A 26,796-nucleotide genomic window follows, 5' to 3' on the forward strand; every position below is an offset into this window, starting at 1 on the left:
CTTACAAGAGATTTAACCTAAATCTGTCGAGCATCAAATTTGACCTACTTTTAAATCATCGCACTTACCATTTTTCATTCCATGCAAACATGGCCTTAGTACTGAAGTCAGCCTATATTTAGCTTTCTGTACTCTCAACCCCACAACCTGTACAGCCCATACTCTATACATTATGAGCAGAGGCCTACACGCGCCTGTCGCCAGCTAAAAGTAAAAACGTTACGAAAGCCTGGAGAGACGGCAATGGGGGTGAACATGAGGAGGTGCTGTCATTTGAAAAGGCACTTGTTTATTGTTGGAGAGCATGTATTTATTTCATGCCTCCACAGATTGTGGGTAAGGGCAGAGCCGACTCGGTCGCTGTAATTAGAGAGGTGAAGGGAGAGAGAGAGTACTCTGCCACAGAGACCTGCTTCACTCAAATATTCATAGTCCTATGAGAGCTGTGTAACACTCTCACTAGCACACCCCCCCAATGAAAGTATTGGCACATAGGGAGGGAAACCTGTCTAGTCTGGTTTAATTAGTCTGATATGCAATCATGCATCATAAATTATAATGAAAGGATGCCGCGCTCAGCAGCAAGTTTTATTTTTTAACCTAAGTAAACCCCTATTTCCTTTTTCCTTTTCTTCTTTTACGTCTCTTTTTCGTCTCTGTCGGCCTTGGAGGTCCCTCTGATTTGGCCCCGCTAATAGGGGGTCTGCTCTTCCTGTTCAGTTTTACCAGTCAGGGAGGGACCTCCATTTCGCCACCCAGTCACACCATCTCTAGCACACACAAACATTTCAATTATAGCATCAGTGGTTACATGTGAACACATGAATAGGCGCACATTGTAAGGAACGTGTGAATCCTTTTGAGCTTGCTGGAAATCTGCATACGGCGTTTTTTACGGTTGGGCTTGATGTTTTGGTTCCTAACCCTCTTGTTATAACTGAAATTTTTCATGTCTATGAATAAACCTTGCTCCCCTGAAAAACATGCCCACCAACATTTATTTAAAAAGTGAAAAAGGGTTTATCAACAAAACACCTCGAGGCTAAAAATTTCCATACAGCTAAATTTATCCCCAATCTTCCCAAAAATGACTCAAGAAATAAATAAACAGGTTTCAGACCTGCAAACCAATAGTACACATGTGGGAGAAACCTAAACCCAAATCAGGACCGAGCATGAAGTGTTTAAAAGCCATAAACTGAACATTTTCCCTTTCTTCTGGATCTACACTGATGGGTTAAAGCTTTATGCTTTCTACACCATGATGATAGGTTAGACTATAGTAACATACTCCTGGTGGTATGGCGTATTCTCATCAGTCACGTTCACCATGGCTATGGTAGGGCTGGGACTATTTTAGATTTGGTGGTTTGTGGCCATCTCAACAAGGAAATATCTACCCTGTGGTATAGGGAGCTTCTTTAAGACACTTGGAACTGGGATGTTTGAAACTATTCTGGATCCAGAGTCCTTCCTGTTGGCTACATTTACATTTCACCCTAAACTTGTGTAACATCATGAGGGTACAGTTGTGTACACCTTCAGCCTATCAGAGTGTACAAAATATAAAGGGACAAAAAATAGAAAACTAAAATACTAGCTAAAATAATGAAAATACGATTGTGGATATATACAAAGTCAATTTTGTCTAAAGTATTAAACCATGTGTCTTGAAATTGATGACACTGTGGGTGTTGGTGACAAATTTCTGAAATATTTACCCGCAGATTAATTTGTCTATGAAGCATATATATATATATATATATATATATATATATATATATATATATATATATATATATATATATATATATATACACACACACACACATATATATATATATATATATATATATATATATACACACATATATATATTGTACAGACACATAGGTCCCATTCAAATGAACCAGCTTTACATTTTCTAAGTTTTGTATCAAAGAATGAAACCCAGACAGAAATGTACAGAGGAGGGAGGCAGGGAGGAATATAGGGAGGAGGGAAGAAAGGAGGATTGAGGAAAGCCTTTGGTAGGCACACTCCTTCACTCAGTCACTCTCCCCTTGTAAGTGACACCCACCACTACATTTGCTGTCTGCAAGGTGAGTGATCCTTCATCTTAACTTCTCATTATTATTATTATTATTATTATTATTGTTATTATTTCCATGTTTACAGGCTTCTCACTTGTTAATTTCATTTTAATTCAGGCACATCTGACATCAAGTGTAACAGGTGTTTTAAGAGATAAAACTTTGGCACAGGTTCTTTTACTCTGTTAGAATTTCTTTAACATAAAGTGGATACTTTTTATGTCTTCTAGCTTCGGATTTACAGAAGTTTAAACATTCTTAACTGCATTTTTGTAAGTTTTTAATATCCACGAAACATTTTTTCTCTGTAGGGCTTTCCTGTGGCCGTCAGTGATTTAGTGTTTCACTTTTTGCCCCCACTGTGCTCTTGTTTGGCTTTGACATTTGTCAACTTCCAGTTTAAACCTGCCACATGTTTCTGTCTGGTTAGTTAGCCTTGGGGAATGTTTACTTACGTGAACTGTCATACAAAAGTGTATCTCTAATTATACGCCTGTGTCTGACATGAGTGCAAAGTACTCGTTTTATGTACTCTGGCTTCCATTGCATCACTATAAGATTTATGCGACAACTAAAATCAAAATGTGGAACGCCAAAACAAGTCAGGTTCTATCTCTGATTGTCAGCAGATTAGTTACCACTGCAATGTTAACTGTGTCTGAGCCTAATTAATTTCTTGATGTGATATCAGAGAGGAACACACTGGTAGCATAAACTACCTGGTAGACACACTGGTAGAGTAAACTACCTGCAAGATTTTGTCCAGAGGATGTCACCGTTGGTCTGTTTAATATCCAGGCCTCTCGTGCTATCGTCTGGTTGGCTGTGACTTGTTACTCAGTAGCCTAAAGGCGGTAATACCCTATTATTATTTTTTTGTTGTTGAAGAGGCTTAAATATTGGTATTTTGCTAATTTTAAGATGAACTTCAGACAGTTGATAAGGACTGGCCCTTGACTTTATACTTACTGGCAAGCCAGTTAAATTGTTTCATGGCATAGTTCGAATGGCAATTTATGAAAAGTTGAACAAAATAAATAACGTTTTTCAATTTTTATCTACAGACCTCATCTTCTGAGTCAGTAATGGCCTGCAGTCTATCGTTCAGCCTCTTCCTCCTTGTGCTCCTGTCCCTTTCCTGTCCCGCTCGCGCCGAACCTCGGAGGACTACAGCGTCTCAGCGCAGAGTGTCTCGCGCACCAGCTCTCAAGGTCCGCTTGGCAGGCACCTTCGCGCGACAAGCGCACGAAGGGCGCGTGGAGGTGTTGCACAACAGCACTTGGGGGACCGTCTGCGACGATGAGGTGGACATCAAGCTCGCCAACGTTGTGTGCCGTGAGCTGGGGTTCGAAGGTGGCTTAACGTGGGCTCACAGCGCACAGTATGGAGAAGGAACAGGTGAGAGCACTCCCTGTATGAAGTTACCGTGCAGTCTTCTTTGGGAGTCAGAATTTTTTTTTTTTTTTTACTCTCAGTTTAGTCTTGTCAGGAAAATCCAAATTATATGTTGGGGGGGCTCTGACTGGGTTTTAAATTTTGACAGTTAGTATTACACAGACAATTTAGCGTCTATGCCACCTAACTTACTGTCATACTTCATTAATTGTTTCAACAAAGTAATATTATTTTAAACTTTTTATTAGGGCAAATACAAAATGAACCAACCAGATGGCAGGAACATGGTGCTTTTAGACATGTAGACATAGTCAGGAAGATTGGGGAAGAAAAGTGATTTAAGTCGTTTTGAACGTGGCATGATAACTGGTCTGAGTATTTCACTGCTAATCTACTGGAATTTATCCATATTACCATCTTTGGGTTTTACAGATAATGGTCCAAAAAATGTAAAATGTTCAATGAACAATAGTTCTCTGGATAAAAATGTCTTGCTGACACCAGAGGTTAGAAGACAATAACCAGATTATTTATAGCTGTACAACTGAGGTATGCAGAAGAGCATCTCTCAATGCTCAACATGCCAAATCATGAAGCAGATGGGCTAATGTAGCAGAAGGCCACACCAGGTGCCTCTTCGGTCAGCTAAGAAAAGGAGACTGAGGCTACATTTTGCACATGCTCACCAAAATTGGAAAACTAAGATTGAAGACGTGTGTACTAGTTTGACAAGTCTCCATTTCTGCTGCAAAGTTCACATATTGGTGGTTGTAAAACTGAAATAGAGAACATTAAAGTAAGGCTCCGCCCTGTCTTGTATCAACACTTTATGCTGATGGTGGTGCAATAGGCATATTTTCCTGGAATACTTTGTACCAATTGAATATTACTGAAAAGGCTAAAGTCTATCCCTTTATAACCACAGTGTGTCTATCGCTTGATGCCTGTACTCAGCATGACATATATATTTCAAAGCTCTTTCTTGAATGGGACAGTAAGTTCCGTGTACTCAAATGCCCTCCACACCTCACCAGATCCCAATCCAACAGAGTACCACTGGTATGTGGTTGAACAAGAGATTCTCATAAAGGATCCACAGCCGACAAATCTGCAGCAGCTGTATGATGCTATCATGTCAATATGGACCAAAATCTTTGGAGAATATTTCCAGCACTTTGTAGAAACTATGCCACTAAGAATTAAGACTGTTTTTAGGGGAAAAGTCAGTCCAACCTGGTGCTAGCAAGGAAGAATAGAATAGAGAGCAAAGGTGTACAAAGTCAAAGGAGCTTGCACAGACACAAAGGTGTACAAAGTAACTGGTGGGTATAGCTTAAGATTTATTGGAGTGGCAGGCAGCCACTAACCTGTCTACTCCAAAACTTCCACAGTACAGTGTGCTTGGCTCACAACTGTATGGCTTCATGAAAAGGCAGCCAATTAAGACATTCAAAATAACTAACATCATAAAGTGACAAAGATAACTCGTTGTGGGATTGGAATCTACATCTCGTTAAGGTTGCCTGGCAGGCCGGCAGAGCAAATATATGGGCCGAAAAAGGGCATTTGTTTTAGAATAATGACAGCATTTGCTTGCCAGAGTTGTGCAACACTTGCCATGGTTTATGGACATTCTTTACTGCTGCTTTTAAATCCAAATTAAAGAGTTGAGTGGATTCGGGGAGCAGGATCTACAGCAGTCTTCCTTGTAAAATACTATGTATCTACTGCTAAACATGCCACTAAGGTGCAACCCTAAATCAGTGTAGCACTAAAAATCAAGGGTTAGGTATTTAAGAAGTGATTCTGGCTGATGTTTAGATGCATCGGCCAGTCTGTTACTTGATCAATGAAAATCAGAGTGAATCAAGTTTTGCATCGTTTATTCTTTTTCAAGGCCCAATATGGATGGATAATGTACGCTGTGACGGCTCAGAGAAGTCCTTGAAGGACTGCAAACACAACGGTTGGGGAGTGAATGACTGCAAACACTCTGAAGATTTGGGGGTTGTGTGCACCCCTGAGCGTAGGGCGGTGAGTCAGCCAGCCAGCAGAGCCCACACCACTGCTCCAAGGCCTAATGGTAATACTGCACCTCAATGGCAGGGGCTTGTGGACACCCGCGGGCAACCAGGGTATGGATATTATGGAAATGGACATCCATATGAGGTTCCCAGGTTCCAAAGGCCCCATCATCATCACCACCACTATCAGGTACAACAGTTAATGTTTGGCTAATTACTGCATTATTTGTAGAAAAATATGTAACAGTAGTGACATTTGTATTCCCTAAGAGGCAAAGTAAGGTGCGAATTGAGGAGGTCCGTCTTCGCCCCATCCTCATGTCTACAAAGAAGAAGAGCCTTATGACAGAGGGTGTGGTGGAAGTGAAGCATGCTGGGAGATGGAGACAAGTTTGCGACAAGGGCTGGAGTCTCAATAGCAGCCGGGTTGTGTGTGGGATGCTTGGCTTTCCAGAGGCTACTCAGCACAATGTGAGAACATATAAGTAAGTATGAATCTTTCTCACTAGCTGCACTGACAGGAATACAATCCACTTTTATGAGGCCAGGTCATTAGATTGCAAAACACTGGGCTGTTGACTGTAGTTCAGAAGGGCAACATGCTATGCCATTCATCTGACTGTTAAATGACTACAAACACATTGTGAAGAATGGATAAAAAACAACAAAGCAGCAGCAGCAGCACTGCAGTTAGAGGTCTTGCTTTGGGCTTATCTTCCTCCCCCAGCCACCGGTTTCCCATGTCCCTCAACCCCCCCTTCTTTCCTCAGCCTCAGGATGATGATAAAGGGGATCCCTTACTCCTCTCTACTGCCCTTTCTCTACCCCTCTCTCTAGGCAAATCACCTCTGCACACCTCATTGCCTCTCACTCCCTTTCTCCTTCTGATACCATCTTCAGCCTGCAGCTCACAGACAAACAGCTCTACTTTAACTTTTAGATTCCAATGCAGAGGTGCAATATCACTGCTGATTGTGCTCTTAACTGTCCCATCGATACAATGTGTGAGACAGAGGTCGCTTTTGGAGAGCAGGATGATGGTATGTGTAGAGTGACTTTCTGGCAGGAGAATCTCTGTGGGCTTAAGTAAGCCATGCTTTTCTTTACTTTTACATGCCACCACAGAAAAAGCATGTGTGACTTGCTGGCAGTGTGCCAATTACTTTTTTCCTATGTTTCCCAGCACTGAAAGTTTGGTACATCTACAAAAAACAATGCCTCTTTTAGTGCATTACTTTAGAAGCATGGAAACCTCTGCATTCATTTGTGTTTAATTTCATTCAAGTAATGGTACAAGAACACTTTATAAATACAGCTCACACTAAAACTAGGAAAATATCACAGAGCTCTGAAAATAACTTTTAAAAGGATAAGTAAAAAACACAGTGCTGTTGTCTCACAGCAAGTAGGGATAGGAATGAATCCACTGGCCAGCTGGGGCCTCCCTGTCTGGAGTTTGCATGTTGTGCCTGCATAGACTGCGGTTACTCTGGCAGTCCAAAAGCCATAGGTGTGAATGTGAATGGTTGTCTGCCCTGTGTGTTTGTTAGCTCTGCGATACACTGGAAATCTCTCCTGTGTGTACTTCGCTCTATGGCAGCTGGGAAAGGCTCCAGGGCCCCAGCGACCCTTAAATGGAGTTGTTGTTGAGAAAATGGATGATGGGCTGGGGATTGTGTTTCTTTATTACTGAGAAACAGAAAAGAACAACTTCTCAATGTGTTCTTTGCTACTTTTTATGTCATGACAGTGCTTAAGCTTTTCATTTTACTCAGTTTGATTGTTCAGTCAATGAAAGAAAAAAAAAAACACAGACAAATGAAGATAGTTGTTGCAGTTTTATGTTAGTTTGGCAGACACAGTTTTTAAGCCAGGTAACAAAGTACCCTGCTGCACAGGCATGAATAATGAATGATGTTGACCTCATCTCATTGACTTTTAGCATGAAGGAATTTAACTTAAAAACCATACTTAAAATATGGTTAAGGTTCAGTATAAGCATGTGCTTACTGCAATTGTCCCAATGAGCATGTATCTTTTTGCCCCTTTGGCCCGCATCCTCTTTGTTGAAAAAAAAACCCCAAACCCTCAGCAGTGGTTTTTGGGACTCTTTATATTGTAAACCACGGGAGGACCACACATTGGCAGAGGATTATTGTGGAAGATGGATCCAGGTGGATCTTGCTTGTGGAAACCTGCCATCTATAGATGATTCCCAGTTTAGCTGTTCCGTCCCTCTACTGGCTCAGGTTACTCTGACTCAACTGGTGACAAAATCTGCTGTAGGTACTACAATCCTCATGCTTCTGAAATGCTGTAACTGTTAAAGGGAAGTTGATTTGTTTTATAGACTTTTCTGAGTTTTTATTGACTTGACAAACTATTGGAGTGCAGCCACTCTGAAAGTATTTCTGCATTGCCCTTGAATTATGCCATCTCTGTTGAACTTGTGTGTTATTGGGAACACAGTGAAGCTATAACCTGATTCTACTGTTGGAGGAGGCGATCGTATGGCATCATATCTTCAGTAATAAAAGTCCCTCCGAATAAGCTGTTGTTTAACAGCCGAGCCCGACTCTGTACACGGTCTGTACAGGATCATTTATTAGAGCACAGCTTCACCGCATTGCAGGTGTGGTGCTTTTCATGCATCTACTTGATTTTCTTATGCAGTATAGATTCACAGTACAGGTACAAAACACTGAAAATGTGTAGTGCAGGTTCTTGTTTAGGGGAATTAGATGGATAGATTTGTATGGTTCGAATAGAGGTGATTTGGCTGCTTACCAGGAAGATTGATATGCCAGTGGAGGACAGGGCTGTTATAGCTTGAAGGGCTTTTATTGACATCTTCAGGGGGATATGCTCACTGTCTTTTTTTAATGTTGTTTTTAAATCCTCTAAGGTCAAGTAAAAGGAACTTAAATAACAGGACTTGTCCTGCTGTTTTAGCATCTGACCAAAGCCACAACAAAGTGCACAATACTGTTTATCTTAATGTTCAGCAAAAAGTACTGTAAGCCAATATCTTGAATTCTTTTATTGCATGTATAAATTATAAGGCTCTGTCATGGAAGTGGCTGTGATACATCTGGGTTTGTCTTTCTTGGGTATGACCAGGGGTTTTGCTAAAGCCTCAGGCACTATATTAGTCTGAACCATGATGATGTGTTTGTTTCCAAATCTGTACCTGTTTTCTGTCTCCACAGAAGCATGTTTGTTCCCTCTTTAACATGTGTTTTTGACTTCAGGCTGTTTCAGATACATTTGCTGGAATGCCTTTGTTCGAAGTCACATAAGCAAGTTGTTCAACAGACTTGGTTTCTAAAATCTGAATGTGTTAAATGTGAGGTTACAAAATAACAACCAGAAGAATACAGCAAAAATGTTCATTCTGTTTCAGACTGGGATTAGGGATAAATGTAAGGTTGCACTTTTGACTTGACTTAAATTGCCACTTTGTACTCTAATTACAATCATGATAGCCAAAAGAGTCATAGAAAAACAATTTGGTAATTTGGTTGTTAAGCGTTCATGTAACTTCTTTCACTTTCCAAAAAAGCATAGGCTTGTACTGCACGGTTTGAACAAAGCCAAGCTTTCTTTCCAAGTTTTTCTGTCCATTCTTAGAAATTCCAGACCCTGCCATGACTCTTCCTGTGTCACTTGGATGAAATTCTGAAGATGCTATAATTACAAGTTGGTCAGGACCAAAGCTCTCAGGGATTCTGCTGAGGGTGAAAAAACACCCCCAATTATAGCCGTGTGTGAGAGAGAGTGAGACGAAGATGGCGAGGATGGAGGCAGAGAGTAACAAGAGAAGAGCGGATGGAGAGAAAGACAGAGAGCAGCAGTCAGACGAGCCAGATTTTCGCTTGCTCGTGTGAAATATAGCCAATTACAGCTGCAGTTTGCAGCGCTGCCTGCTGTGTCAGCAGCTGTCTGTCTTCCTCTGTCACCGTAGTGATTTGGGGACTTAACTGGGGACTTTATGTTTAATTATGTTTCAGTTAAAATTTTCTTATGACGAACGTATCATTTTCAGGCTTTTGGGTGACATTTTCTTTGACCAAATTTGGTTTTCCTGTCTGATGTCTGTATGATCTTCTTCAGTGTTCTTCCCTCTAATTTATTTTCCCATCTTTTTATTTCTGTGTGCATGCCAGTGGCTATTTTGTGGCTTGGAACAGACTGTGAAAGGTGGTTTTTAAAAAGGACTTGAATCATAGGCATTTGTATCACTTCACTTGGGCCTAGCAACTGTTTCACAAGCAAGATTTTCTACCATAGCCACTCAAAGTAGGTTAAAAATGTTCTTTAATTTCTTATATTGGTTTATATAATTCTCTTTATATTATTTATTTTTAATTATAATAATTGCATCCATTTCTATTCTGTGTAATTCTACTTGAAATCTTTTTTTCACTTTTCTTTGGTGTCTACTTTAAGGTAGATCTTTGCTGAAAAAATGGATGTAAGCAAGTCTGATTATTATTATTTATTTATTTATTTTGCCAATACTGGTTTTTAAAATTTATCTGAGGTAAAACAAAATGTCATTTATATATAATTCTGTTGTAATGTAGCATCAGAAGATGTAGAAATGACCTAATATCACTGCTGAGCAGTGTAAAGCTGATAAAACCCAAACAGTGATGTAATGCATGTCTTTTTTAACAAGCAGGTGTAGACTCCCTATCATTATCTTCATTTCTTTTCCACAACATGTGCTGGACACACTATTTGGCTGATGAATGCTGTTGAGGTGAAAAACAAGTGAATACTGGGGTTGTCTATTCAGATAGCTCAGATATACTTTCATACAGCTCCTATCCCCTCATATTTTAGTTACATTGCATTATTTCTTTTTATATATTTAATGTATTTATGGCTTTCATTGTGCTTGATTTTAGCATGGCAAACAGTGCTGTAATTCCGTTAAATAAAATACCCAAAGGTATCATTTATAGTCTAAGTAGTAGTCCTGTTGGCTTCTGAAGAGGGTAAATGGTTAGCTGATTTGTCTGTGGTGAGGTCACAAACAAGTCACATGTTTGCCTCATGTGAAAATGAGTGTGTAGCTGTTCCTCGCTGTCTATCTTATGGTACTATAAAGCCACATGGTAGACACATTTAAATGTTTTACAAGTGTAATTCAAGAGACTGTAAAGTTTAAGTGTTAAATTTGAATGCAATTTAGTCCAAGTTACAGTAAGATGCATGACAATATATAGGGCTTTATTTTAAGCTATGCACATTAGTTAAAACAATGGCTTAATGGGGTTTTGTTCGATATATTTTTCATGTAGTTATGTATCAGGGCAGGGCTATTTATGCAACTGATCTTTTACAGATGTTCGTTTTTGCATTTATGCTTCAAATGGGCCATAGAAAAGGACTGGTTTAAGATTTGAGATATATCTGTGAATTTCAAAACGTATGTTGAATGATTCCTGAAATAAAAACATGTTATTAATACTGAAATACTTTTTGAAGGATTGTTTATATTTTTAGGTCTCATTGCCTACTTACTACTTATAGCTTTAGGAAACAAGTTATTATGTGATTCTGGAAAGTGTAAAATCAGCAGCCCATGACTTTACTCAACCATCAGCATAACATCATGTCACTGACAACGACTTTCTTCATTCCTCAGTTTGTTTGCTTTTTTAATGGTTTGTCTCTTACAACTTTCCAGGAATGTCCTGAGTTTCATGTCCGAAATAAAAATATTGACCTGCCTTAACTTTCATACAAATATGCCTAGATCTTCGATGTGTTTGTTTCTTTAAATGGGAACACCACTCAAATCAGAACTGGATTGTTTTTCATATATATTGATAATTATACTGTGTGTGTGTATTGCCACTGTACAGGGTGGTTTGATGAAAGCCAGTACATGCTGGAGCCCAACAAATAGGTCTTTTTTCCTGACTGAAGAACATTAATCTTACTTTAATAATAACTTAAGCCACTTGTCCAGACTTATAAAATAAAAATGTCACTGTGATTGTGCCATGTATATTCTTGAGTGTTTTGGTGTAATTGATGTGAATGTTGGTAATGGTGTATGCAGTTTGCAGTGGTTGGAGGATGTCCTGGTATGATCTGTTTGGCATGTGTGCATTGTGTGTCTGCCAAGAGAACAGACGGCTTTCCTCTCCACCGCTCTCCCAATTCAGCCAGCCTAGTTGGAACATAAATCTCTGTTTCGATCTTACAGTTCTTGGACATTCAGCGTCGGGGAGTGCCAGAGGTTTTATTTGTATATCGTGCCTGGTTAAAGCCTGTTTTTTAAGAAATGTTCTTCTTCACAGACACTGTATGGCATGCTTTCCCTCCCCCTAGTGTGGTTTTGGAGATTAACAGCATAGATCAGAATATCTCATTTTTCATTTGTTTTTTTGTTGTTTCTTTAATCTCTTTATAGCGCACATCTTGGTGTCTTTGCGTAAATCTCAGCTAAGCAGCATTGCTTGTTCCGAAAGTCAGAAAGTCTGGGTTAGTTTATTTAATGTAAAAGTGTGTAATTTAGATAAAAATTACCCTGAACATTTTTGTTGAACACATATTTATGTTGGTGGGTACAGAACATACTATTACACAGGCTCTAAACATAAACAGAGTACACTTGGGAAATAGCAAACAGCCCACATTCAGGAAAGAAATACATCATACTGAATATATACAGAGAGATGAAAAGTGAGGTTCCTGAAAAAGGACAAGGATTGTACTAAACTGTACTAGTCATTACTATCAATATATCTAACTTTACACTCACCACAAAGCCACAGCTAAATTTGTTCCTGATTTATGTGCAGAAGTTATATTTGCAGCTGCACGGTTCATTTCAAGTAACCCAGTAAGGCTACTTTTCTAGTAAAAATGAAGTTGGTGTTTTAAGTGTTTGCTACTGCTCTCTGTGCTGAAAACACTTTTAAGTGACTGGATTAGATAGAAACAAAAACCAGCAGATGATATTCAAATTGGTCCAGGTGTGTGTGAGTGTTTGTGTTTGCAACCTCAGAAAACAGACAGTCCTGATCATGTCTGTTTCTGTTCTGTTCTTTTACAGGAAAATATGGGATACCAAGGTTGAAGATCCTTCAACAAGGTAATAAAAATGACCCTTTTCACCCTTTGTTTCTTATCTACAAATGTGCAATTTTATAACAACATTCCTGTATTAACTATACAGGAATTACTACTACTTAATATCATTAAGAAACACTAACAAATTAAAACCAAATTGTTAGTATCTTTAAGAATATGTTACCTACAATTTACTTTCTGTTCTTTGCAGACTGAGTCTCATGGCAAAAAAGAAAGGATTTTGGGTAGAGAAAGTTCATTGTATAGGCACTGAGAACAGTCTCTCAGAGTGCCATGCTCAGCTGTCAATCCCCCGTAGTCCTACCCCTTGTAAAAATGGGAGACATGCAGTGGTCAAGTGTGTACCAGGACCTCAGTTTGCTCGCATCTCTTCAGGAAGACCTCAAGCGCCCTATCCAGTTGTGGTAAGGTTAAGAATTTGTATCTACATTTGCACAATCATGTAGTTTTCTTAGTAAACTGATTTTTATTCTCCCTTTGTTGCCGTATACAGCCTGTTCGTCTCAAGGTGGGCCCCAGACTGGGAGAGGGGCGTGTGGAGGTGCTCCGTGATGGAAAATGGGGGACTATCGTAGATCACTTGTGGGACAGAACAGCAGCCAGTGTTGTGTGCAGGGAACTGGGCTTTGGTACTGCCAAAGATGCGCTGCATGGAGCCTTTATGGGTCAAGGTAAGACTAGAAATTGCTGTTGCCCAAAGCACAGACTTTCATTAAACATTCTGGAAAACTCCACATTTAATGAATTCATTCTGCCTGTATAATTTGGATGCTTGAATGTGTTTCTCATGCGTCATGGTATTCCAGAGAAGACAGGGAGACTTTTCAGCCTTTTGCTTATCTTTTGTTTACCATAGACGCCGCACCCGTCTGCTCTGACTGATCAGATAATGTGTGGGCATGTGTGTTTGTCTGTCTGTGTATGTTGCCTTGTGAAGCTGCAAATGTGTTGATTGCAGTATCTCCAGCTGTGATTATGTGAGTCTTGTGCCAGGACTTCCAGCTGCCCAAACAGCATATGCATGTGTGTGTAGACAAACACTCACTCACAAAATGAAATACTATACGCCATAGTAGTTTATATTAGTATTTGATACTAAAGCCAGAGACATAATCTTGCTAGATTCAAGCAAGCTTTTCATTCACTTACTGAGAGCTGTGGTCTTTTTGCTTTAATTTCAAATGTCCAGCTTTGATGACACACACAGACGCAGTCAGTACCCAGCTGCACCAGTGGTGACCCCACCCTTACGAGATGTGAGAACAGCTTCCCCATGCCACATGGTAGGGAGTAGTCTCTAATCTTGCTGATGGAGATTAAATGTGGGATGATGTTCTACTGGTCTAGCTGTTCAGTTGATCACAAAAAGCATATTTTTATGTCTTTTATGTGTTTTTACCCGATTACCTCTTGAACTGGCATTTGTGTTACCTTAAAGAACTAAAATCAGCTTTTTTTTGGCTTTCCTCAGATTCAGTTGCATTAGTTTGCGTACACATTGTTTTCTGGTTTTAATCAGTTATTTGGCCAGGCTTCAAAGTCATATGTTTAGAATAGACAGAGGTGTATAATTTGTCAGTTTTCTATCTCGGTGGAGTTTCGTTTATTTAACCACAATGTTACAATGTTTTTTACTGGGATTCACTTCACCTGGTTCTCCTATTCATTGCACGCATACACAAATACACAGGTAGAGAGAAACTATTGCAATCATAACTGACAGAAAAACACAGTAGCTGAAAATCTTTAATTAGGTTTAAAAAATAAAAATGCCTCAGAATTGGTAGATGTATTCTTCTTACATTTGTTATATTTTACTTCTGTGAGTTGGTTTCTATAATTGGTGATTCACTCATACACTTGCAACCCTGTTTTTTTGTGGCTATGCATTGACCAGAGCAGAAAGCTTTACGATGGGATATTATCTTGACCTTCAGATTTGCTCTTTTAGAGACGTAAATAGGTGGAAATTTTAGAGGCCACACAATGCATTGCACTGGCATTTCATCAGCAAAGTATTATAACTGCTTTGCCTCTAGACTTTTAAAATCTTTTAAAAAATGCAAATACAAAATGTCAGTTAACCATGTCACTTAAGTTAGTTACAATCAAAGAATACTGCTTTATGTGGATAACGTTGGAGCACTGATAATATAATGTCACTGATTTCTTGAAACTCTGCAGTCATTTGAAAATAGCAGAAGTGATACACGATAGTATAGTACAATTACACTCCGCTGTCCACTATATTAACCTCAAATAAAGTATATCCAATATGTACCAGGCTGCTACAGACAAACCATGCTTCTTTTATATGCATCAGACCAGCTGGCTGCGCCTTGTTTAGCTCACTTGGCGGTTTTAGAACAATAGCAGTGATATGATCTGCTAAGAGTGAATTTGGAAAGCGTCATGCCGCCAGTCCTAAAGTACTCAATATTCAAAGCTCTCTCAGATTCAGCTTGTCATTTTTATTACCTGATTTCCCTGGTGCTCAGAGGACATATGCATACTGGGCTAAATGTCATTTGAAAAGGCCTAGTTAGACTCATAGATGGAATAAACTCTCACAGGAGCAACACATCAATGTAAATTTGTGTAAAAAGTGTTTACTTTTGCCAACTTGCCTATACCTATACATCTTTAACGCACACAAAAAAAAGATTCCTCATCATTTCTGTCGTATCTTTTTGCCAACAGGACCCCACAGAAGAGCATGACTTTATCACATTTGATCATCATAAATAATGTGATAAAGGCTGTGGTCGAGTTGACTGGTTGATTACAGAGTGAAGTGCACCAGTCAGATGTTCTGCCTCTGAATGTGGCCTCCCTTATCAGATTTGTTGAAACGCTTGCTTGCACGTATTAAATGGCCTTTATAGTATACAGACATAGAATATCCCAGCTGGATTAGTGAGATGCCATCTTCTAACTAACCTTGAAATCCAGATGTCAACATAAATATGAAAAATAATACATGCCGATCTCGGTGCAAGTTTGCTTGTGCCATTTAATTTCAAATAAGCAAGCAAATCTGTGCAGAAATTTAAATGACTGTTGCATTTTACAGGGGAAAAAAGTCTTTTGGCAGGGAGAGAGAGAGAGAGAGAGACATTCCATGGAAAGAAAAACATTACACACATTTAACTGTTCCTAAAATTGAGTTTAATTTCAGAGAGGACAAGAACAGGGTTTCCCTTGTAACCACTAACCAACTATTTGCACTATTCTCAACAAGAATGTAACTGATATTATGCTCTTTCCATCCTCAAAAGTCAATTTTCTAATCTCTTCAAATGATCTTTGGCATATCCCAGTCATAATTACATATCAACCTTGCTCTTTCTTGTATAGACTAAATTTAAGATACCACATTTATATTATGTCTCATTATTGCTCTCATAGATGTATCCACTCTACAACCTAGATATTTTATGCTTGTGTTCATGTTTTAATTATTCGGCAGAATATAAGAGAAGAAAGGTTCTCTTCAGACTCCACCCGCAAACTCTTTAACTCCCATCATCATTACATTTATCATCATCATCATCATCATCAGTGAGTTAAATTACAGGGACAATGTTTCTATTTCCTTTCTTAACCAACATTGTTATTTTTGCTGTGTAATTTTACCCGTGAAGTACGTACATATCCAGCCATTTTGATGCAATAGGGGAGATTAGGACTTGGTCTCATTTAACCTAAGCACTGCAGCTGTAAAAACTGTGACAGCTCAGCTGATTCTGGTGTAGAAAAGTAGTAATTTGTTGTTAGAGCTTGATCAGTCATGTGATTGTGTTGTTAATAATTAATACATACAATCAATAACGAATTTACAGTTGTGTGTGTTTAAGTTTGTGTATGTGTGTGTGCTGGCACGCAAATGTGTCTTTTGAGGATGCAGTATTTTTGTTACTTGTTGGCTCTAATGATGATGGTGATGATGGTGCCTGTTGTTGTTTAGATAAAGTTGTGCTTTATCTTAAATTTAGATGATTAGAGATCTTTAGTCTGATTATAATTGATGATCCTTAACCAGTTTTGTTTCCCCTCTTACACTTGGTGCCGTACACCCAGTGTATAATGTTTGTGTACTATAGTCTACACAGTGGGAACACAAAGAGTTTAGTAACACTCTCAGTGGTTGTGTGTATTTGTGTGGATGCAGAGTGCATGTGGCTTTCCTGGAATTTATTTTAAGCTTTTGTGGATTTCCCAAACTAAGGCTTAAATAGATCTTGTCACTGTTCGTTTTGCTTTAAATTGTCCCCCTGTGTTTGTCTTCATATGTTAAACAGTGGGATTTTGGCTCTAGTTTGCGGCATTTACCATGCAGATAGAGGTAGAAGTGGTTTAGATATGTCCTTTTCATCCATATGAACCCACGCATGGTGACCAGTATGGAAGAAGGCCTACAATCTACCAAAACCAACACAGAGACGTATTTGGTTGGGCTGCAATCTGGTCCCAACTATCTTCTTTTACGCCCTTTTTCTTGGTTTTGTTTTTCCCATAGTTTTTGTGGTTTGGTTGTGTTTATTTCAATGCTACTTTATTTCTCAGTTTACAGTTTGTGCCATAGTTTGTTGATATCCTGTCATCGTTATCACACCAGCTATTTCCCTAAGAACTTTTGCATTTTCCTATGTTGTTTAAAGATTATCTGGGTTTAAATAGCAAACAAATCCTTGTCTGAATCCTTTACAATGCTGACATAGCTTTTGCTTTTTTGCTCACCCAAGGTGGTGGACTACACACAATGTAGTAGTCGTTGTTGTTCGTAAATCAAAAGAATGGTGGTAATGAGGTGTGACAGATGCCCAAAGTAGATGCTGGTTGTGCTGCTGCTTGGCTTGCAGAAGCATTTTTTCATGACTGATAGGAACTTTTCATTGTTGGTTTGATGCTAACATAGAGGAAGCTTTTCATATGAAAGGAATAGTGAGCCTCGGTTTTATGTGTTTGCGCTCTTTTGCATGACAGAGTCTCGTAATGCCATTGCATCTGTGGTGGGTGGCCTCAGACAGTCACAAGGGATATTGCCCTTCAGTTATGCCCATGCTCTTTGGGTTTTCATTTGTTCCCACTTTTTTGATGCATCATTTTTTTTTAATCTAATAAATCTCCTCCTTTCTATGCAGGTACAGGGCCCATCCATATGAACAATGTTCAGTGTACTGGGCTGGAACACTCTATTCTAGACTGCTACTTCCAGGAAGTCCAACCATGGACATTCAAACACAGCCAGGATGCCTCAGTACGCTGCAACGTTCCTAAAACAGGCACAGAAAAGACGGTATGAAATCTACACCATCACAGTTCATGAGCTTATGAGCTTTCACTTATAACACACCATCCACTTAATTCTTTTAATTCAATGGATTTCAAGGTGCGGCTTGCTGGTGGTAGAGTCCCATCAGAAGGCCGTATAGAGGTGTTGATGGAGGTTGGGGGTCGTAAACGCTGGGGCTCTGTCTGTAGTGAGAACTGGGGCATAACCGAGGCCATGGTGGTATGCAGACAGCTGGGCCTGGGCTTTGCTGCCAGTGCTCATCAGGTAACTATCCCCTTGACAAACATAACAAGTTATTTTGATCTCTTTTTATAGTGCAACCAACTTTTGCCAAAGTATTGTCATCAGTATCTGAAATGTTCTAAAAGGACAACGAAGCACTCCCACTTCTAACCCAATTAGTTTAATTTTGAAAATGTCAGAGTAAAGTGGTCAGAGCCATCTTTCCTCTAAGATTTATCAAAATCTAATCTGCAGTGTCTTAAGGTATTGATGAGAAATAAATGAACACGTAGAGACCAATCCATAGTCACAGCCCCTTCATTAACTTCAACAATGACTGGGAAATGATGACTATGATACAATTTATTGATAGAAAACTCTACACCCTTCTTTTGACAGGAAACCTGGTACTGGCCTGGCGACCCCAGTGTCAACGATGTGATTCTCAGCGGAACTCACTGCGTCGGGACAGAGCTTTCAATTCAACAGTGTCGTCGTAACAACCATATCCATTGTCCTCGTGGAGGTGGAGCAAAGGCTGCTGGGGTCAGCTGTTCTGACAGTAAGTTGCAGTTTTTACCTGTAGTCTTCCCTTCTCGTTCAGTTTGAATCTTAAGATAATCTGTTACACCTGCTTCAGCGGCACCTGACCTTGTTGTGGATGCCCAGCTGGTCCAGGAGACAGCCTACCTGGAAGACCGTCCTCTCCATCTTCTGACCTGTGCCAATGAAGAGAACTGTCTGTCATCATCTGCTGCCAGGATGAACTGGCCTTATGGCCACCGACGCCTGCTGAGGTTCTCCTCCCGCATCATGAATTTGGGTCGTTCTGATTTCAGACCCAAAGCATCGAAAGAGAGCTGGACATGGCACCAGTGTCACAGGTATATTATCCCTGAAAAGAGGTAAAGAGAAGTGTAAAATTGCTTTACTGTTTAGGAGTGTGGGTTGACGGAGTGGAAAAAAACTTTAAAATACTGATGTAGGATGTTGTGGTTGCCCTTATGGTCACTCTGAGTGTTTTGGGTTTTCACGAGCTGTCAGAAATATTCAGGCAAAAGCATGTTCTTTATTCCACATATGAATGTGGAGTAATGCTCCTTACACACTGAGTAATTAAAGGTATATTTATTTTAATTGCATTCAATTGCAACCAGGGAAAAAAAACATACTGATGTGTGATCTCATTCCCGTGGACACGGCAGGAAGCGTGCAATATGGCCAATAGACATAAGCGCCTTTGTCCATCACTAGGTCTCAGTTTCTTTTCAGTAGGAACAGAGCACTTTCAAACCTGTCAGGATAAGCGAAGAGGGTGGCATACTGTGCTGACTGCGTGAGATGTCCCAAATCACGAACCCTTCTACAGCGCGTGTTTGTGGAAATGATGGTTGCAATCGTCTGGCTACCACAGGTTAGGTGTAATACAAAGGACCGTGCAGCCTACGTGCAGTCAAGTCTGCCTCAGTTTATTACTACATATCAGAGCTATGGATGTGCGTTTCAAAGCCTGCCATTCATTTAGAATGAATAAACATTTCAACCAAGCCAGAACTAAAATAAGCTTCTGTGAGAGGTGTTACGGTGACACCCTCTCTCATGTTCAAGCAGTGAGGTCATAAGGATATAAGCCATAGGGAGCTAGTGTTCAGTAAGTGTAAATGCACACACTCAGACATGCAGACACACACATACACGCTCTCACCTGGACTTTCCCATCTGTCGTCACAGGCACTACCACAGCATTGAGGTGTTCACGCATTACGACCTGCTGACTCTGAATGGCACGAGGGTTGCAGAGGGACACAAGGCCAGTTTCTGTCTGGAGGACACATATTGCCCTGATGGTAATTTTCAGCACAATTCAGCCCTCCTTCCAAAAAAACCCATAATGTTTCCCATTAGTGACAGAAAATTAATATCAATATTTCAGCTACAGCTATTCAGATTTTTACTTTGTGGTTAATGTATTAGATCGCCGCTGTTGTTGTTTGTTCACTCTCCATTTACTTGTTATATCATGGATGAAATAGCTCATATGAAAAAGCCCATTGTTCATACAGTATGCAGTCCAGTACAATTCAGAAAGCTAAAGGCTCTTAAAAATAACAGGGAGTGCCAAGCATTAAATGAGCTTTGATGTTGTGATTGATAATGTTGCTGATATGTATTTTAGGCCTCCAGAAACGCTTTTCCTGTTATAACATGGGTGATCAAGGCATCTCTGTGGGCTGCTGGGATACATATCGCCATGATATCGACTGTCAGTGGGTTGACGTGACTGATGTACGGCCAGGAGACTACATATTCCAGGTCAGAAGTTTATATTTGTCACCTTTTCTTTTTCCAATGTGGGAAAATCTTATTGCCAGAAAAATGAAATATAAGTAACTTTGCTTTTCAGAAAACACTTTAAAGTAAAGGGAAATAGGCTTATTCTGTTAGAAAAGTAGGTCTGTTTGGTTAAAATGCAACTACTGTCAGCACAAACTGCAGACTTCTAAGTTATCTCAACAACCTTCTTGTGACTGGTGGAGAATTAATCTGCTGAAAGATCTGCATATAACAATGATATTTTTACACATATACTTTTGTTCTGATTAAACAAACATGATACTGTATAATATGCCCTTTAATGAGCTTCTGTTTTCAAAGCTAAGCTAAGTGATTGTTGGCTGCATTATGTATGGCATACATTTAGAGTACTGTGCACAAATCTTAATCAACCTTCATTTTGTAAACTTATTTTGCAAAGTGGTCTTGAGCAATAGTTCTCTAGCCTTTCTGAAAGTCTTTTTCTTTGGACTTTGAGTGCTTTTTCCACTCACTTTCAGGTGATTATATCTTTAGGCACTTTGTCTCTAGCAGGCTGTTTCAAAAGCACATATATGTTCCAATGTCATTTGTTGAATCTATGTAAAATGCCAATGATAACAAAATGTCACAGGCATAAAATAATAATTTTGCGCAAACAAGGTGATTCCTAAAAACGTATTAGCTGAAAACTTGATCCACCTTGCAGTACTATCTGGAAAGCATCTGATTGGAAACAGCTTCATTTTTCAGCATGGCAATGATCTCAAACACACTGCCAATGCAGTAAAAGTATACCTGGATAGAAAAACACATGATGGAACAGATCTCAGACCTCAAAATTATCTAAATAGTGTGAGATCATCTGTACAGTTAATGGAACAAAAGGCAGCTACCCTGCAAAGATGAGCTTTGAATGTCTTTCAAGAAGCCTGGAGAACAGAGACTACTTAAAGAAATGATAAGAAAGCTTGCCTAAGAGAATTCAGGCTGTGTTGAAGAATAAAGGTGCTCATACCAAACATTGTACAACCTATGCTTTTACTTTGTATGCTTTATTTTGGACACTTTAATACGTTGCTGCACCTATTTCCCATTTTCCTAACAGAATACAAAGAAAATGGTTGGCTTAGGACTTTTGAATAGTATTTTATGAGTGCAGTATTAATGTTCTCCTCTAATTTCCAGAAAAAAATCACATTTATTTCTTAAAATGTTCAACTGGTTCGTCAAGATCAGAGATCCTTTTATTAAGAGAGGTTCACAGGCTTTAAAGGTGGATTTCCTCATGGCTGGTTGTGGTTTCTGTCTATTTCAGTAAAACCTACTAACCTTCTTCTAAACAGTCACCACCTTAACCATTCATGTGTCTCTCATTTCTTTGTCGACTGAAGTCATTGTGGCTGCCAGTCTAAAACACATCAAGGACTCCATATCTCATTATCTTCCTTTTTCAGTACAGACCTCTGATCTACCAGTCTTCAGATCTGAGCATGCTCCCAATTACCTTCTCGATGTGGTAGACTGGTTACAGTATAGCTCACTGTTTGATAATTATTGCTGTTACTCAGTTTGTCTGAGAGGTTGCACTAGGTCTTTGTAATTAACACTGTTCTGCTGTCTGTTTAGGAAGAGTTCATTTAATTTTGGCATGATTGATGTGTCATACTCATATATAAAGGCATTTGTTAACTGTATGTATTTTGAGTAAGATGAGTGGGCGTAATTAAGTGGCACACTGCTGTAGCATAGTATGGAGGCAAATAAAGGCCAATACATGATAGAACAGGCAGAAATTGAGTTATATCAAATGACAGGAAGAGACAGGAAACGATGAAAGTGCAAAGGTCATCATGAAAGGGTATGAACCAATTTTAACTGAGAGAAACGAGAAAGTAAAACCTGTGAAGGAGTTTTTCACTGAGGCTGCAGAATTGGAAAAATACAAACATCTCTTATAGCAGTGCTCCTCTGTGCTGTGTTCTTTCATTTATCTAGTAAAGTGCAGATGATGCCTGACTACAGATCGCAGGCTGTACAGGAGGATTTAGCAGGCCTGCCCTTGAACCACCCAGTGCTAATGAAACACACAATTTACCCAAATTAACTAGTGCCTCCCTTTAGTCAAACAGCACCTAGTTCCCTTCTTCCATTAGGAACGGCTAATTTACCACCAAGGAATTTCTCCTGCCCTGTTTTTATTTTTATAGCTACTTTCTCACTGAGCAACGCACTCTGTCACCGAACCAATCTTCTGCAAAAGCCTCATACACTCTGGTCCAACACTGTAATTTACACTGAAAAATTAAGAGAGTTTTTCTGCATTCACTGTGTTTTTAAGATGGTTTCTCCCTTTTTTTAGTATAGTTAGCCTTCTTGCTTGCTTTAAGCAGTTTGTAACCTGTACTTAAAGTGGGTGCAGCAGTTTGCAGAGCAACCATTACAGTAAATGGCGTCTCAGTATTATCACCAGACCAGATTAGGAGAATGGTTGTATCAGCAGTTACAGAGTTGCTCTGCAAATGACAGACTAGGCTATTAGTAGAGTGTATGGCAACATTCAGAATAAGACTAATTTCAGACACATAAACATTCTTATGCATAACTACTCTTTTGCAAAAGACTTCAATTTCAGGCTAATTTCAGGCCCTTGTTGTGCACTCCAATGTCAGCATGAGGAGCAGAGAAGATTTCCCTTGCAGACACTTTGGGCACCTGTAAATTTCCAGAGCTTCTTACATGGCCAGTTGCCATAATTTGTGTAAACTGTTAAATCTTTTTGTACAAGATGTAAAAGCAAGAAACAATAGAATTCCTGTGGTCAAACAGTATATTTTGTGCTTTGCATAACAAAAGCATTTTACTGCCCCATGTTATTCAGTGTATATATTCAGCTGTAGACTACCAGCTTTAGGTTCATGTGAAAGTACCACATAGTGTATTTATCCTTACAATAGTAATACTGTATGGAAAAGTCATCCAACTTTTTATAGATGAGAAACAGACTGACTATAAAAACAATACCAGCTATGAGTGCAGTTTAATAACAGGCCCTCAATTTTAAATCCAACTGCTCTTTATTTAAACTGCTTTCCCATGTGTGGGGAGAAGAGACTTGTTCCTTCCTTAGCCACGAACATGGTCTACTGAGGATACTTTACCAGACCAAAGTGTGCGCCCTGTTTCCTAATAAATAACGTCCTATATTATCGTTTTATTTTGCAGGTGGAAGTCAACCCCTCACTGGACATGGCTGAGTCTGACTTTATGAACAATGTTATGAGATGTCGGTGCAAATATGATGGCCACAGAGCTTACATGTATGGATGCCATGCAGGTGAGGATACTAAAAATCTTTCTGTTTTTTTCACATTGCCGTAAGTTTCAGCTCTCACCTCTTATTAATGATGTTGTTCCTTTACAGGTGATGCATATAGTGCAGAAACTGAAGACCTGTTTGAGCATCAGAGGCAAATCACCAACAACTTTCTGTAGCCTGTCCCAGGTTCCAGGAGGAGGCCTTCTCATGTGGCCCAGGGACCACTAAGGTTGGGTTTACGTTGATGGCATCAGGCTCTTTGGATATTAGGACCCACAATAATATGTAAAACTGTGCCTGCTCATCTCCTTGCAAGATGTGGAAATAATAATACACAACAGCGGCCATTGCAGAGACACTACTCAACTCACCGACTACAAGAGTTGGGAGGTTAAAGATGGTCGACATGTTTTTTACTCTAGTTAAGTAAGATTTTTGTTATTATAACTACAATATTTTTTGTGAATGTGGACTACTAGTAACTTAAATTAGATTTTAAAAACACATACACATGAAAGACCTTCATGTCACTGTAACTAACCTGCCACAAAGACAACAGGGATGCCGATGCTGTAAGGAAATGACACTTTCCCCCAATATAGAAACTTGGGATTGGATCATTTGTAATACTTGTGTTATTGGTGCTCTTTAACAATACTGTATGTCATTATATTAACCTCAGTATATTTCAGGCGAACGGTACATTCTGGGTAGTTTTCCTTTCAGATTATTTTTACTTTGGTTTAAAGAAAAATCAGCATTTTACAGAAGTGTAGCTGTCCCTCTCATCTAGAGTAGATGTCAGATTATTTTTGTGGAACAAAGCACTTTATCTTTTAAACATCAGTATTCTAGTTTTGTCCCCACTCTTGTTTCATTAACCATTAAGAATTTTATCGTTTCATATTTACATGTCAAAAAGTGAAATACAAAGGGGTTTTTTCATATTCAATGTGTTATTTATGCTATACATTATTACTTTATTTATTCATGAAATTGACACCTAAACAACATTCTTAGTCAAGACGTTGTTAGCTAGAATCTATATAAAATGTTTTGCTGTTTTTCTGGACCAGTGGATAAATCATTTATACAGTTGTTAAAGTATTTGGTATTTGAATGACCCCATAATACAGCTGAATAATTGTAGATATATTTTATTATATTAGTAAAACAACTGTAATGGTAAAGTGTTTTTTTTCCCTCTTCCACCCTCTCTGATGGGAGAGAAAACTGGTGTGACAAGACCACAGCATTGGGGCAGGCAAGAAGGCAGGCTGGGTTTTGAGAGCATATAAAAAGCCTTTTAATTGCATACGTTCGGTTAGACTTACTGTTAAGGTTAACATTCGGGGTATAGCAAAGACATTACAAAGAAACGCTATGGAGTAGTTACTTAAAAGGGACAAATTTGTGTTTACGTGTTTACATAGGCTACAAGAAAAAGATTTTCTCAGAGATTTGGCAAGTGAGGGAAAGAGAGGATGGAAAAGAAAAGGAGAAAGACTCAAGCAGACATACAGTTTTACTACCAAATCTGTGTTTTTTTGTAGGCAGCCATACAGCAACCACAAGCTGGCATTTTCAGCTCTCCTACGAGAACAACATGTTTGTCTGGGAGAAAAAAATGGAATAAAATATCCTGTTCATGTTTCAACACTGGCCTTGTTTGTGCTTACAGAAGGCCTGGTAAAACGTACTGTATATTGTACACTTTTGCTGAATCTCTTAGCACAGCAAACAATAATACAACATTTTCTTTACAACGTGGAACACGTGTTAATGATGTTATTTACCCATTAATGTGTTTGATGTGTTTGGCTTACTGGCTTAGTGGTTAAACCCATTAAGATGGTTTTCTAATGGACAGATTCCAGGACATGTTGTGGAAGAGACACGTCACTCATAAAGACAGCTTCAGACTTAATTAATTTCTTCGGCAGATTGGCGTAATCCAGGACTCTTTTTTTTCCTTGACAAAGAAGGCCCTTTACAGCTCTGTAATCATGCATGCCCAGCTAAACAAAGAGATTTTTGGGGGGGAAAGTCTAAATTTACTGTTTGCTGATGCTTTTCTGTTGTTTTGTGCTTATGTACAGTGTATTTTGACATATTACGGCCTTTTTCTGTGTTATTTAACATTATATGCCACTCCATAGCTTAAGTGGCTGTATATTCATCATATTACTGTATTGTTTTCTACGGCCAGTTGTGCTTTAATTCTGTCTTTTAAGCTGAGAGTGTGATCTACGTGGTGCTTATCTACAAAGCTGTACTCTCAGGGATTTTGACCTCATCTAAAAACTAAAAAACATGATGTGATTAAGTTTGCCTTTAGCTGTGATGCATACCTTATGACACCAAATAAACTGGATCTGTTTTGTTTTTGTTTTTTCTAATTTTATTTTTGTCAACACTCTTACAAAATGTAATCTGTACCCACATGTTTATCTTGCAGGTAAAATTTAAGGTATGAAGGTGATAAGCTTTGTTACGTCTTTCCTTGAGGAAAGTTAGATAGACACTGTCTGAGTCAGAGCCACATTTCAGTTAAAGAACAAATCGCAATCCATTCATCCATCATAACTGTGAATCAATAAAACTTCATCACATACAAAGTTGTCCTCTGTTTTCTGCCTCCTCCTTGCATGATGTTGCAGAATACTTGTTGATGAGAAAACGAATCAAATTCTGTATGAACTCGGTAAAAACTGTTGATGTGATATTATGTGTAGCATTAACTTTTACCTGCTCTTGATGTGCAAGTTAATTGGTGGGAAGATATGTGTCGGGTATCTTATGTTCTTCAGTTTTATATTCCCTTTTAAGATCTTAGGTTTGCTCTGACTCAGTCCCCTTGTGAATACTGCCTCTCAGGGGAACTGAGAAATTGACTAACCATTCCAGTAAAAAAACAAGAAAGCATTAATGACTAAATCCAAACATACCAACTTTGGGAGACGTGGGTAGAGTAATCAACTATGTCTGAACAGAAAGTTTACTTTTAACAAAAGTCTGATT

The 26,796-nt window shown here is 39.1% G+C and overlaps 1 protein-coding gene across 1 annotated transcript; it reads left to right on the forward strand.

Annotated features, from left to right (window-relative positions):
* The first annotated feature begins 1,941 nt into the window (after positions 1 to 1,941).
* loxl4 (lysyl oxidase-like 4) lies at positions 1,942 to 26,158 on the forward strand. The gene is made up of 15 exons (XM_082557702.1): positions 1,942 to 2,102; positions 3,158 to 3,491; positions 5,386 to 5,702; positions 5,783 to 5,997; positions 12,588 to 12,626; positions 12,816 to 13,029; positions 13,119 to 13,296; positions 17,770 to 17,924; positions 18,018 to 18,185; positions 18,543 to 18,705; positions 18,784 to 19,027; positions 19,875 to 19,990; positions 20,320 to 20,456; positions 23,682 to 23,793; positions 23,881 to 26,158. The coding sequence occupies exons 2-15, from the start codon at positions 3,179 to 3,181 to the stop codon at positions 23,949 to 23,951; spliced, it is 2,442 nt and encodes an 813-aa protein (XP_082413828.1). The 5' UTR covers positions 1,942 to 2,102; positions 3,158 to 3,178; the 3' UTR covers positions 23,952 to 26,158.
* Positions 26,159 to 26,796: the final 638 nt, after the last annotated feature.

Source organism: Aulonocara stuartgranti, assembly GCF_965226115.1.
Source record: "Aulonocara stuartgranti genome assembly, chromosome: 13".
NCBI classification, from domain to species: domain Eukaryota; kingdom Metazoa; phylum Chordata; class Actinopteri; order Cichliformes; family Cichlidae; genus Aulonocara; species Aulonocara stuartgranti.

What these genes read in the sequence shown, in the direction of transcription:
- loxl4 (XM_082557702.1), top strand. Translation starts at nt 3,179, where the DNA reads ATGGCCTGCAGTCTATCGTTCAGCCTCTTCCTCCTTGTGCTCCTGTCC. An exon ending in CACAATGTGAGAACATATAA is followed by an intron (nt 5,998 to 12,587) that starts GTAAGTATGAAT and finishes GTTCTTTTACAG; the next exon opens with GAAAATATGGGATACCAAGG. An exon ending in AAACAGGCACAGAAAAGACG is followed by an intron (nt 17,925 to 18,017) that starts GTATGAAATCTA and finishes ATGGATTTCAAG; the next exon opens with GTGCGGCTTGCTGGTGGTAG.